This window comes from Nasonia vitripennis (assembly GCF_009193385.2).
Source record: "Nasonia vitripennis strain AsymCx chromosome 1 unlocalized genomic scaffold, Nvit_psr_1.1 chr1_random0012, whole genome shotgun sequence".
Taxonomy (NCBI): Eukaryota; Metazoa; Arthropoda; class Insecta; order Hymenoptera; family Pteromalidae; genus Nasonia; species Nasonia vitripennis.
In genome coordinates, this window is record NW_022279600.1 from 58,388 (window position 1) to 73,262 (window position 14,875).

The following is a 14,875-nucleotide window of genomic DNA, read 5'->3' on the forward strand; positions in this document are numbered from 1 at the left end:
CGCAGTCAGCGCATTACAAGTAAATCAGCCAAACAGCAGCAAAACCTCAGCCACCGACACTCGCTGCAAGCCGAAAACCGAACAAAAACCGTAGACTCAAGATTCGAAAAAGACGCACAGCGCACCAGCGCGTAGAGGAGACGTCCTTTCTCATCCCTGCCACCCACCTTAAGCACAACAACAAAAAATCTAGAAACAACGCAGTCGATTATTATTAGGATATTAGCTATTAGTATTAGGATAAATAATAGAACAAATTATATACAGCGTAAACAGTATGCTACGTTGTATGGGTTATGAGTGCGAAATATCTATTTTGTAAACAATACGTCAGTAACATAAAAGTTTTTTTTCTTATTCTTCGTTTTTATTTCGCACATTCTATAGTTATTTAAACAATTGTTATTTTATTTTTAAATTCCTCAAGTTTAGTTATTTTTAGAGCGTTTTATAAACGTTTATAAAATGGTTTAAAAATGTTTGGTGCTATTAGGGAACCACGATTATTAAGAGTTTATAGAAATTGATAAAATACATTATTGACATAAATAGTATCAAACAAGGGGTCAAGCCTGGGTTAAATCCTGCAAAAAAAAAAAAAAACAAAAAGATATTCTTCATACCAAAAAATTTTGTTTGATGTAATTTGAAAAAAAAAATTCTATCAAAAATATATAAAATATACACCATTTTTATCGAAAAAAAATCACGTATATACCTTGTAAAATCATTGACCAAAATTCATGCCATTTCACTATATAAATAAGTGTTTTTAGTCACTTGCCATAGCTTTCTGAAAGATTCGGACCGTCCTCTTTACTCTATCCGGACTTAAAATGTACCTTAAACATGCCCCCTCAGACAGATTGAGAGACATTTCTAAAAAATATGAATTGAATATAGTTAGCAACAAATTTTTTTATCTAAAAAATATCAATTAAACATTGCTAGCAACAAATTTCCTTGCTAGCAATGTTTAATTGATATTTTTTAGATAAAATCCTTGTGCATGCGAGGCGCTAGATGTTGCGCACCTGTGTTGAGAGGCACAGAGTCGCATATTATACTTATTTTTTGTTTATTTATATATATTTTTTTTATTTTGCTTATATCTGTACCCTTTTCCTGTTAGATTTTCCGTATATACCGTTCAAGCTTATTTGAATTCACTATCCGTGTTTTATTCCCTTTTTGGATTTTTGCATTGTGTGTTGAGTAGTTAATAGCTATGATTTCGCACGGGCCCTTATATTCAGGTTTAAACTGTCTGACTTTGGGTTGATAGTGCGCAGTTGACGAGTACTTATTTACTCTGAATATTCATGCAAATTCTTCTATAACTCGGTTCATAAAGTGTGCTCCCAGGTCGGATATGAGGGTTGCGGGTGCACCGGAATAGCAAATTAGTTTTTCTGTAAGTGCTCGTGTTAGTTTTCTTGCCGTTGCGTGTTCGACTGGTACTAGTATACTAGTTTGAGGCTTTGGCCCGCAGAAATCGATTGATATTTTGTCGAATAGATGAGATGGGGTGTCCGTGGTGATCATTGGCAGTTTTGTTTTTACTCGCACTAGTTCCTTTCTGGCACCCTGTGCATCCTCGAACAAACCGTCTAATGTCTGCTTGACTCGTGATATTCTTTGATAAGTCTAGATCTGTCTTTGACCTTTGGTACTGGTGTTATTTTTAAATAAAACGATCGACATTGATTTTCCTCTAGAAGGTAATTCAAGCGTCGTCTACGGAGCAATCGGATACAACCGAGGCCAACAACATCCAGGCGCGTTCACGCATCGTAATGACTGTTACTGCTAAAGTTCGTACACACTTCAATATTTCGGATTCCGCAAAAGAAATATAGGACAAAATCAAAGCTGTATACGATGATGGGGCGCTAAGTAACGTGTGCGGTACTCTAATAGATTTGTGCATGACTACTCTAAATGATTGTAACACAACAGAAGAGTTCTTGGCAAAAAAGTGAAATGCCGCGAATCGACTTTGCGCCCATGGAATGGATGTGTCGGATTAAATGATGAATATGTTGATGTAAATGGGACCACCCGATGATCAATATCGTCTGATGAAAATGGCTCTCAGAAATTCAGTAACGAAAATGACAACAGATTCAGCCAAAAGAAGCATGCTTGAGGAGGCCGCTTAAAGAGAGACTACTGAGTCTCATGAGGCGCATGGTTTTTACTCTCGCGCACAATCAAAATACTCATCGCCACCATACAACTAGGGCGCTTAAAAACATCATACAAGAAAGCTAAATGCCACATTTGCAACAGATATGGACATCCTGCCGAAGAGTGCAAAGCGAAACGTAACTCAGCTAAAGCCGCATATACTCTCGAAAAGGATCTATCGGGCGAAGATTGTCACACGGATGATGATGAAGAAAACCCCACAGTATCGGCCAATTTTTGCACATTTCTTAGCTCCATTGCTACAAATAAAAATTCACAAGACCTCGATCCGTTGTCTTCTATATGGATTATAGACTCAGACGCGTCGAAGTATATGTGTTCTCCATAACACAACATATCCATGTTTACAAACTTTCAATCGTGTGACATCAAAAGTATCTCTATGGCTAAGTCAAGGAAAATCCCAGTCATAGGCGAAGGCAATATAAAAAATCAATCCAAATATAATCCTTGAGTGCCAAACAAATAACGGTTTCTGCCAGGTGACGCTTACAAAAGTTCTGAGCGTACCAGAGATAGTCTCTGATTTGATATCTATGAGTTGTATGACGGATAACGTTGCACATATCTCATTTAATGATAATTCTTGTATAGTAAAAAACTCTCAACGTCAAATTGTTATGTCAGCAGAGCAAATGAATAATGGAATTTACAAATTAAATCTTGCTACTGGTTCGAATAAAAACATCACACCTAATGAGTCTCAAACAATCGCTCTGTCAGCTACTACCAATAAAGCATCAATGTTTACTTGACATCGTCGACTTGATCACCTCAACTACTAATATGTTTCTTAACTCCTAAATCAAGCAGAGGGAATCCAGTTCTCTGATAAACTTAAGCCTCGCAGAACGCGAGGCATGCATAAATGGAAAGCAAGTCAAGAATCCGTTTCCACTATCGTACAAAAAAGCAGACTCTGTCTTAGAATTATTGCATACCGATTTATGTGAGATCAAGCCAACATCCATAGAGGGTCACAAATATTTCATGGTGGTATATGATGATTTTTCGAGAATGATTTTGGTTTTCCTGCTCAAGAAAAAATCTGATGCCACATAGTCTCTTGAAAAATGCATTCTCTTCGCACAGAATCAAACTGAATGAGCCAATCTTATCCCATGACACGTGGGAGCTAGTGAATTGTCCTCGTGAAACCAATGTCGTCGGAACAAAATGGGTATACAAACAAACTCAAACAATCGTCCGATGGAGAAACTAGATTCAAGGCAAGATTGGTTGCTCAGGGCTTCAAACTGAGATCGGGGGCATTGACTATCACGATATTTTCTCTCCAGTTGCAAGGATACTCTACAATAAGGATCCTTTTTGCGTATTCAGCTAAGAATGATCTTGAGATACGACACTTGGATGTGATCACAGCGTTTTTTAATAGTCCAATAGATACGGAAATATTTGTTACCCAACCAATAGGCCTGGAAATGAGAATAAAGTGTGCAGATTGAAGAAGGCTATCTATGGTCATAAGCAGGCCAGCAGGACGTGGTACATTAACCTGGAATCAATTTTTGAGTTAATGAAGTTAATCAAATCAAGGAAAGATCCATGTCTTTACTATTTATACAAGTTACCAGTTGATTGTAATAATATTTGTGGACGATCTGCTTGCTTTCTATGATCATGAAAAAGCCATCACCTGGTTTATTTCCGGTCTGCAAAAGAAGATTGCAATTAAGGATTTAGGTCCAGCTAAAAAAATACTAGGCATTAATATAGATAGGAATCTTGAAAAGGGAATAATCAAGTTGCATCAAGAAGACTATATAAAAAGAATGTTAACAGATTATGGCATGGGTTAGTGTACCAGTCGTTCAAAACCAATTGATCCAGGAGTGACCCTTTTGCCTAATTTGACAACAAAAATTTTGGAGGAAATAGATCAATTGAGGAAAATATTGTATCAAAACGCCATTGGATCGCTGATTTATCTATTGCAAGCTACAAGGCCAGATATAGCCTATGCCATCAGTCTGCTGAGCATATTTAAGACTTCCTACAACCAGTCTAACTGAAACGCCGTCAAAAACCTTTTTAAATATATAAAAGGCACATTACAGCTAGGATTGACTTTTAAAAGGGACGCCTATGGTGAAGTTGAAACGGTCACGGCTCTTCTAGATCCAGTGCAGAGTATTCAATTTATATTATTGTTAAAGAGCTATGAACATTTACTGCCTTGTGTCGTAATTCTGACGACAGGTCAAGAAAGAGAGAGAAAATTGAATATAATTGATGATTTAATTATAGGTCAGGTCCGGGATACCAGGCAGTGGAGTTTTATCAAAATAATAAGATTTTGTTGTATGTTTAAATAGTAACTGAAATATATTCAATGAATCGTTTTTATGTAGAATATTGCGTAAATTGGAATATTCTTTTTAACAAAAAATGCGTAAATCCGCTTTTGATTTTTACAATAAGTTTTATTGGATACGCGTTATTTTGCGTTACCCCTAACAAATTAAAGTGCGTTTTATAGGTGTCGTATAAAATCTATATATTATATTTGATTCGTAAATGATACGCTTAAATTGCGTTATCTTTTTATATTTAAATGCGCAAGTTAAATTTAAGTCTAAATGATACGCCAAAATTGCGTTATCATTTGAATAAGTTTAATTTGAAATAATATTTCTAAGTATTTCTACTCAAGGCGTAAATTGCTCTTGAGTAGAGACTAGTGCGCTTAAATTGCGCCAGAGCTAGTGAATATACTAGGCCGCGCAGGGCCTTTTATATCATTCTATGCGAGCGCGAATCGAGCCACCGAAATTGATCACACCCTGGCATATCACGCACGTGTGCAAATATTAGCGAGCAAAGCTGCGCACGCTTCGCCGCTGCCGCGTCATCGCTCGCTCCTAGACATCACGCATACATGTATTCATAGGTGAGAGCTACGCCGGTGCGTGCTCGCTCTTGTTACGCAATATTTATTATGCTCCTCTCCCGCCGCTGCTGGCTACTGTGCGGTGTTGTTTACGTGCCAGAGCGGGGCAGCGGAGCATTCTTGGATTTCTGAAAAATAGTCGAGTGACTTTAAAATTTATGAATTATATTATATTGATTTGATTTTAATTGAATCAGCGGATCGTGGGCGGGGTATTGCAAAGTGTTTGGATATTGTGAGGCCAGCTATGCATCAGATAAGACGAAGATGGATCCATTACGATGGATCCATTACGGGATATGTCTGTTAAGTCACAATTCCGATCTATAATTATTTATTGAATTTTACTTACTTGGGTTTAACTGCTTGGGCTGAAAACTCTGCTGCTGTACTGTGGTCAGGCTTATACAGGCTGGATTTATTCAAATGAAAAACACTTGCAATTAATTGACTTTCACGATTTATTCAAGATAAAGTTCTATATAGGTATCGGAATCGCAACCTTAGCACGGGTAACTCTTGTCGACGGATAGGAGCGTCGTACAAGAGTCCAGATCGAGTGTATAATTACAACTGGTTGCTCGGAGTATACGGGGGATACTTATTAACATCACTGATCTACTTATTAATCTGAGTAATCAGTTTTCAGCTTCGCAACGACTACGCTGATTTTGCTTAAATGCAATACGTCGCAGGACGTCACATGTCTTTCTGATGCAAGCAACTGACTGTAGGCAAGTCCAGCACTAAGGCGGAACTTCAGTCTCTGCCGGATGCAGTGGATGAAGCTCTTTGGCTCAGAAAAATCATTGGTGAACTCAAGCTTAAAGATGGGCATCCAACCATAATTATGTGTGACGATAAAAGTACAATTTAGTTCAGTAAGAACTCTAAATCCAGTCATGCGTTAAAACATATAAATGTAAAATAACACTCCATAAAAGAAAAAATAGATGAGCAAGAGGTTGAATTAAAATATGTTCCAACTAATAAGATAGTAGCAGATATGTTGACGCAGGCTGTTGGACCCACCAAAATAGAAGAATTTAGAGATAGTATAGGTATGATCAATGTATAGTGTAGTATTTTGTGAAAATAATTTAGTTTTTAACCATTGGGAGTAGACTTTCAGTCGCGACTATGTCTTTTGATTTTTTAGCTCTCAGTGATAATGTAATTGCCAATGTAACGGTTTAACTTTCCCCAAGAGACTGGATAGTCAGTCGGTTCCAGGATCAGGATAGGGAAAAGGAGCGAAAAAGAGTCTGTTTTTATATTCTCAACAATAACAAAATATATTTCTTAATTAAAGAATAGCAATTTGGAATCAGTTGTTAAATCCCGGCTGAAACAGAAATCAATTATGCGTCTTGTTAAAAATACTTCGCCTTAACAAATAGAATTGTTTAAACTAACGCGGTTGACAATTTACAAGAATATATACGCGATTTCGTTACAAGAATGATTCGGTGTTCGCGGCTGCGGTGTATCGGTTCGGTGGCGGATTTTGAGGTTACGAATTCATTCGGTACGGTGCAGTCGTGTGCGCACGGCTACGCCAATCCGAATGTGTCGTGAAACAACGATTTCGACTGCTCTGTGTGCGCACAGTAACAGCCGGGATAGTGTCACGGTGTTTTGAGGTTATCCCTCGGATTTGTGGAGTCGTGAGCGCACGGCTTCACAAATCTTCGTCGCTCGTCTCGTCCTTCTCTTTATCTTGTCTGCACACAGAGATAAAGCGCGTCGTGAGATGTCGGCGTAAGGCTGGCTTTTTTGGTCAGGAATTTACCTTTGTTTCACCAGGACGTGAGCACACGACCGGGCGAATGGCCGGCGGAACTATTATTACTCCCTTAACCCTGTGGGATCACAGTGGCAGAGGGTGGCAGCAACGTGTCGGAATGTAGGTTAGGATTTTACGGTGGCACCGGGTGTCGCCCACGTGTGCTCACGTAGACGAGGCTCGGTGTCGCTCGGGTGTTCCGGGTTGCCTCGTGTGCTCACGATGGCAATTCGGAGTTTCGAGTTTTGGTTCGTCTACCAAATCGTCACGTGGGCTCACGAGACGATTTCGTCGGCGTAGGTCTATCTCTCGCGGTTCCTTGTAGTAACGTGTGCGCACGATACTACCCGGAGTGGAGCTCGAGCAGAACTGCCCGTTGCGCGGCGCGATCCGCCTTATAAAGGCGCGCGGCGCGGATGTGCATAGGTGCGTTCACGGCGCACCGCGTGCGCCGCCTGGCGCGTCGCCGCTGAGTCGCTCGCTGGCTGCCGCGCTCCGCGCTCGTGCGGACTCGCCTTGCGAATGTTGCACGCGCGCGCTCTATCCGCGTCGTGCGGATTCGTCTTTTGTTCGTTGCGCGCGCTCGCTGCGCATGCCGCGTCTACTACGACCGCCTTCACACGTATTTACATGTGCGAGACTCATGTCTCGTCGCACAAAGGAGAAATTAAATTGTCGATGTCAATATGTTTAATCAAAGAATAAGCGTTAAAAAATGTTTGGTGCAAATGTAAAATAATGGAATTTTATTTTTATCGCGTCTCTATTAAGGGAATGTGTTGTAAACGTCTTTATAATAATGTACACGCATGTGTGTGCTATTGCGTGCGCAGCTACAGGCGAGATTATGTATGACAGAAGACATGACGGAAGATATGTATGTTTGGATAGCTAGTTCGCTCGGAGCTATCGCTCAAACCATACATCATATTTATAAAAATTAAAGTATAATTATATATTGTATCTTTCACTTATCACTTAAACCTCACACTCGTTTGGTACACGTGGCAATTAAAAAGTTAAATTACTACAGTGTCTTTATACACCCAGAAATATCTGGTCTTAGGGGTTTGTCGTGTAGATGTTTCTTTAAAATTATACCAAACATGTACGCCTCTCTGTATTTTGTTACGATTATTTCGCCTATAAAACGTGGTGTTTCTAATAGCTTTTCTTCTGTATGTAGCGTCTTTCTATCAAAGCGTTTAGTACCTCTGTGTTAAGGATTATGTCTTCTGCCAAGAATTAAGCAAGGTTGTACTAATGCGAGAACGAGTAATTATTCGAGCTTATACCCGAGTGAATAGATCTTTGGCATATGGATCTGTTTCCCACTCTGTTGCATCTTATTTTGGTCGCGCCTCGACTATTAAATAGCGTGCCATGGCTTCTCTCACGTGAAGGTTTCGTTAGAAGTTTGCAGGTTGTTATTCCTCCTTGCTCGGATTCTGATTCGGATTCTTCGGCGCGAGAGGGGAAGGAGAGCGGGCGAGCGAACGGCGCGTGGCGTCGTGGCCGAGACGAGAGCGGGAGCATAGCGCGCTGCCTTACCGACTTCGTCGGGACAAGTCAGGCCGAGTGAGCAAGAGAGTCCTCCGAGATCCCAAGGAGATTCGGAAACGTTTATAAAAATAATAGTGTCGCGGATTCGGGGCCGCGGTGCTAGAAAAAAAAATAGTTTCGCGGGTTTTGCCACGTCACATAGTCCTCTATTGTTTGCACAGATTTGTGAGTGCTTCCTTTTTTTATGGGACTAATATTATCGTGTTTGCTTGTATCGTAATGACGTTGGTCAGTGTTTCCCCTGGATGCCTTTGAAGCACTGCTCTCGAGCAAGGGTATTGTGCTGGCTCAATCGTCTATTTGCGGTGTAATGTGATAAAAATCTTTCCTTGGTTTGTATATGGAAAGAATACGTTTTAGAATGCTAAGATGACTGTCGCGTGAAGCTAAGGGAATATGTGTGGTAAGAATCAGCTGTAGAGAGTCTATGCTTTCGTATGGTGTTTCTGCACAAGGTTTTCTCTTATTGACATTCTTTTCATAGGATATCTCGTTGTTGCTTTGCACGCCGTTTTCGCATATTTTGAACACCTGACTTATCTTGTTTACTTATCTCTTCTACGTCTACAATGAGGCAGGTCCAGAATTTTTTTTTTTTTGCCAAATAGTGTTTGCCGGAGTTTGCTAACAGTTATTCCACGCTTGTAGGTTTATTACCGAGGTCTACATTACTCAGCTCGCTGTCTGTTTTTTGAGGGATTGGTCTTGATGTTTCATGACTATTTTTAGTGCTTGATGTTAGTGGTTGTGATAAGTCGTGGTGATTCAGTGAAGGTTCTATCTTAATAAGTTTGCGTGTTATTTCTACCTAGAACCACGTGCACGTCACACCCTAGTCCCTCTAAACTTATATTTATCCTACCTAAACTTAAATATTCTTCCGGGGTAACTCCGTTAATTGCAATCACGTATTGTGTATCAATTATCCCCCTACTCGTGGCATTACTCGCTTTAATCTATGTAACATCAGCTTCACTATCCGCATACAAACGTGCTTTCCTCTCCTTTAACTTTTCGCTTGTAAGCTCTACGGTTTTTTGTCTACGTACTGCTGTGGCAAATCTTATAAAGTACTTCCTATTATTTATTTTCTCTTGAACATTAGCTTCTTTATCCCGTTTCAACTTTTCTTTTAACTTATTAAACTGCACAGCTATCCTTTATTTGCTTCTTTGAATTTTCGATTTTCTCCTGATTTTTACTGATTTGCCATCTTCTCTTGTTTTGGCGTCAGTTTCGGATTTGGTAGATTGTTGCTTGGTAGATCTATTAATTGCCCGATACCCCTGACTTTAAAAAATCCCTAGACTGATTTGTAGAATTTCTGTTATCTTATCTTTTACTATTGTTATGATTGCTATTATTCTGAACATTGTAACGATTGTTATTATTGTTGTTGTTAAACCGTTGTTTCTTCTACCGTCATGGCGTCTATTGTCAAATTCTCTTTCATTTCACCGATTATCAAAATCCCGATTGTTTTGGCGATTTTTAAACCAGCGGCCATTACTCCTGTTGTCGTATCATATCTGTCATCGTGCCGATCATTATAATTTCAATTATCATCTCTATCATTGTTGTACTATTATGGTTGTTATAATTCCTATTATCGTATCCATTATTGTTGTTAGAATGTCTGTTATCCCCGCCATTGCATTCTTCCGAATACTTGCGTACGTTATTCTTTCGATAACCGCTATTTTGCTTTCAATTATTTTCTTAAGGAGCGCTATTATTCTGGGTCGCATTATTTTCTTGCGGCGCCGATACGACGTATAGTACCAGGGCTGGAGTGGGTACGGGGATGGGAGTATACGCTACTGGAGAGGCACTGGCAGCGGGTGCTGACACAAGTCTTTCAAGTTTTTCTTTGCTAAGTTGACAATTATTTATCGCGTTTTTTAACGGAAAGCATTCGACTTAGGTGTGGCCCACGGTATTACAGTATTAGCATACCTTCGTTTTGCAATCTTTTTTTAAGTGTCCCTGTTGTCGACAATAATTGCATACGCTTATACCCGTAGTGTATCTGACGGCTTTACTAGCTATTGGCGTGGCCTTTGGTTCATATGCTGCGTTTTTAATACTCATAAGCTCGGCTGCCCACGACGGAATTTTAGTCTTCGCTAATCGAGTCCGGTGGCTGACTATATGTGCAGCGCGCGCTGGTACGGTGTTTAAAGGCTGCGGCCTTCCTGATGGCTTTTCCGAGGCATAATGAATTTTTAGAATGAACTTGGTGTTGTAATTCTTCGTTTAGACCAAATAAGAATTGTTCGAGGGTCTTTTTATCAGAGTATTTATAGTCTCTCGAACAAACGTTAGAGACTTGTGGATCTCGATGGACTAGTAGGCAATAAACAAAAACACTCTCAACCGTTAATTGGAATTGATATACCGTAAGAAAAGGCTTTGACTTTTATTGAAAGATTGTATTTACAAGTGTATATACGATAACAGCTCGCCTCTCGAACCTTCTCGCTCTCTCTCTCGGCGTAACCGTCTAATTTTTCGAACATACCGCCTCTCTTGCTGCCTCGCAGCAACAAAGAGACCGGCAATCAACAACTAACATTATTTAAAGATAGGAAAGCCTACTTCGAGAGAAGCTAGTCCCTATCATGACTCTACCGATCGAATGTTCTCACTAAAATTTCTTTGGAATCAATCCTTATAACGAACATTCAATCAACAAACAAATTTACAACAATTTAAGTTTAACAAATTTATAATAAATTTAGTACAATGTTAAATTCGCCTATATACTTGAATAATCTAATGAAAAATTTCTAGCAAAGCTAATACTAAAGAACAAAATAATAACTTGACTCTAATGAATCTACATTTAAGACAGTCGACTAGGATGCTATCTATTCACGAGCTAAATGAGTTTACAGTGTTGGTGTTGTGTGTAAAATCTCTTCGATTGATGCCAACTGGGAAACTCTTCAGTCTTGACTGGACTCTAGTTGAAGGCTGGAGACTGCCCTCTACGCACTCTCGTCTGAGGGCAGAAAGATGACCTTCACAACAGGTCGCTGGATCTCGGAATTGGCAGTACGGATGGTAACAACTCGAACTAGACCATCTTTCCCTGGATGTACCGCTGTAATTCGACCCAGTGATCACTTGGACGGAGGACAGAGGTCGTCTTTCAGAAGCACCAAGTCGCCGACGACGAACTGTCGTCCAGGAGTCAGCCATTTAATTCTCTGCTGTAAATGATGTAATACCTCCAGTCGCGATCGCTCCCAGAAATGGTTTCTCATAACCGATAGATGCTTCCACCTGCAAGTGCGAGATTTTAGATTCACGTCTTCAAAGGGCTCGGGTAATACATTGAGAGGAGCGTTCACAAGAAAGTGACCAGGCGTAAGCGCCACCGAATCAGTGGACTGTTGATACCCTCTTTCAACTTAGCATCACTTATTACGGGAAACTTTTCTTGCAAGTACCGAAAACAGTCTTTCTCTTAGGATAAAGAAAAGAGCAAGAAAAATTCAGAGCGTCAATATACACTGAAATCATGTATAATACACTCATAAGAAAGCTTTCTAACATCTACCAACGTCTATAAATGCGATTTTCAGCGATTTTTCACGGTTTTTCGCTATTTACTCAAAATGTTGGGGGTATACGGACAAAACGGACATCGAATTCGGATTCAGCGCGTCAAAATATACTGAAATAAGGTATAATACACTTATAAGACATCTTTCTAACATTTACCAACGTCTACAAATGCGATTTTCAGCGATTTCGCGTCGTCCGAAGTTGGCGGGAATGCGGTACCAATATGGCCGTCTTCTTCTTATTTCCCCTCGTTGTGCCCCAAAATGGCGAACTCGTGGCGTCCCTCGAAGTTCAAATTTTGACCGTTGACCTCTAGCCTCTAAATCTCTAACCTCTAGTCCTCTAAACTTCTAATACGTTTAACCTCTAAACAAATAAATACTTCTAGTCGTCTAAACGTCTAAATTGTTACAACAACAACAAGCAGCTAGGCCCAATGCGGCCAACTGCGAGAGCGAATTCCAGGAAGTTTCTGGACGCTCTCCGACCGTTGCGACTTCGATTAGTCGAACGGCTGCCGAAATACTTTAACACACCTTCACTATGCAAAAAAAAAACTTTTCCGTACACAATACACTTATTGCCACGATACTGCATGCTCTGCTACCAATATTTATAGTCTCTCGAACAAACGCTAGAGACTTGTGGATCTCGATGGACTAGTAGGCAATAAACAAAAACACTCTCAACCGTTAATTGGAATTAATATACCGTAAGAAAAGGCTTTGACTTTTATTGAAAGATAGAGTGTATTTACAAGTGTTAAATCTAAGGAAAAGTAATGAAAGCTTCTGTATTAATGTACCGATGCGTGAACAACGATATTTTTACGGACGACACTGTGAGGCGAGTACGTGCGCTCACAGTGTTTCGGCAATACATACTGACTATACAATCAGCGAGAGCGGCAGAAGGCCGCTCGCGCAACCGGCGGAGAGAGAGAGAGAGAGAAAGAGAGAGAGAGAGAGAGTAGTACGCGTAGGGAAGCATAAAAGGAACAGAAGTAGACGGAGGGCAGGCAAAAGAGTGATTAAGTAATAGGAAAAATAGGGAATATCTTAACGAGATACCGGAATCGATGGAAGAGCAGGAAATGCAGTGGGAAATTAAGGAAAGAAAAAATAGGAAAAACAATATAATGATGAGAGGGGTGGGAGCGTTAGGAAAAAACATAAAAAAGGAGGTCAGGGAGATAATGGGAGAGTTTGGAATAAGCATTAGAAATATGGAGGTAAAGGGGAGTGAGAAGGTAAATATAATAACCTGCTACAACAATGTAGGAATAAGTGAGATAGAAAAAGAACTGATAAAAGTAGTACATGAGGGAATAGATAAAGGGGGGAGAGTAGTGTTAGCAGGAGATTTCAACGCGAGAGTAGGGGAGCAGCAAGGGGAAGAGGATATAGGAGAGAATAGGAGAAAGTGGACGGATAAGTTAACGAACAGAGAAGGAAAGAAACTATTATGTATATGTGAGGAACTAGGATTAGTGTTAAGAAATGGAAATACAAAAGGGGACGAAGAAGGAGAGATAACTTACATCGGGGAGGGAATGGGTTCGGCGCTCGACCTGGTGATGGACATAGAAACAGAGAAGGGAAGCATAATAAAAGAAATGGAAATCATAAAGCGTATAGAATCGGACCATCTTTTGATAGCCTTCTCAATCGAAAAGGGGGAAAGAGAAGATAGAACCGCAAGAGAGGGGGAGGAGAGAAAAAATAAAAGATTTAAATGTGAGGAGAGATGGGGGGCGGATTATAGGAACTTAATGAAAGAAAAGGCGAAAGAGTTAAAAGAGGGAGAAAGGAGCAACCAGGAAAGTTGGGAAAGTTGAAGAGGGAAATAGAGAACACGGCAGAAATGCTAAATTTAAAACCGAACGGGGGGAGGGGTAGGGGAGAAAAAAATAGAAAGTAGTTGGTGAATGAAAGAACAGAAAAAGAAAGTATTTAAAGCACTGAAACGATGGATAGGAACTAAAGGGGAGAGGAAAAAAGAAGAAAAAGAAAAGCTATGAAAGGAAAGGGCGATTCTAAGAAAATTAAGGGGAGAGAAAAATAGGCAATGGGCAGAAAAAAAGGGAGAGAGTAGAAAAATGCAGAAATATAAACGAATTCTGGGAGGTAATAAGATGGTTTAGGCCTAGGAAAGAAAGAAAAGGGGGAATGATAGAAAAACAAAAGTGGAGAGACCATTTCGAGAGGTTACTGGGAGGTGGGGTGGAAATAAATAGATATGATGAAGCAGGTCAAAAGGCCAGGGAAAAAAGAAGGGAAAAAAGAAATGAGGAGGGGGAAGAAACAGAAAATCTAGAGAGGGAAATATCACCATGGGATGTGAAGCAAATATTGGCGAGAATCAAAAACAATAAAGTCCCCGGGGAAGATGGTATAACGGTAGAGTTTTTAAAGGGACTTCCAATCGAATGGGTAGTGGAAATAACTAAGATACTAAATGGAATAATGGAAGAAGGGAAAATAGTAGAAAACTGGCAAGGATATACCTCATCTTCAAGGAAAGCAAAGAGGAGGAGGTAACAAATTACAGGGGGTATCACTACTGGACATTAAGTACAAGATGCTTACAAATATAATAGCAAGAAGGGTAAATGAATGGCTAAAATCAAAGAAGAAGCTGAAGGAGAATCAGGCGGGTTTTAGGGGTAAAAGAGGATCGAGGGACCACCTTTTCACGTTAAATAGTAAGGGAGGGAAATTGTATGCGGCGCTAATCGATTTCAAAACGGCTTTTGACTCGATAAACAGGGAGATTCTAATAGAAAAGATAGAAAGAATTGGGATAAAAGGGAAAGTACTAGAGACAATAAA

General features: G+C 40.0%; 2 protein-coding genes across 2 annotated transcripts in view; both read right to left on the reverse strand.

The window, feature by feature from the left end:
- Positions 1–14,875, reverse strand: part of LOC107981821 — a 129,040-nt gene that overhangs the window by 51,522 nt on the left and 62,643 nt on the right. The window lies entirely within an intron of this gene.
- On the reverse strand, positions 1,101–3,887 carry LOC107981823. Its single transcript, XM_031921490.2, has 2 exons — positions 3,804–3,887; positions 1,101–3,727 (listed from the first exon to the last, which is right to left on the reverse strand). The coding sequence occupies exons 1-2, from the start codon at positions 3,852–3,854 to the stop codon at positions 3,455–3,457; spliced, it is 324 nt and encodes a 107-aa protein (XP_031777350.1). The 5' UTR covers positions 3,855–3,887; the 3' UTR covers positions 1,101–3,454.

Bases quoted from the DNA above. Each gene is read 5' to 3' on its own strand.
- LOC107981823 (XM_031921490.2), bottom strand. From the start codon at position 3,854: ATGATCATAGAAAGCAAGCAGATCGTCCACAAATATTATTACAATCAA. The intron at 3,728-3,803 runs GTAACTTGTATA...AATTGATTCCAG, and splicing joins AATATTATTACAATCAACTG to GTTAATGTACCACGTCCTGC.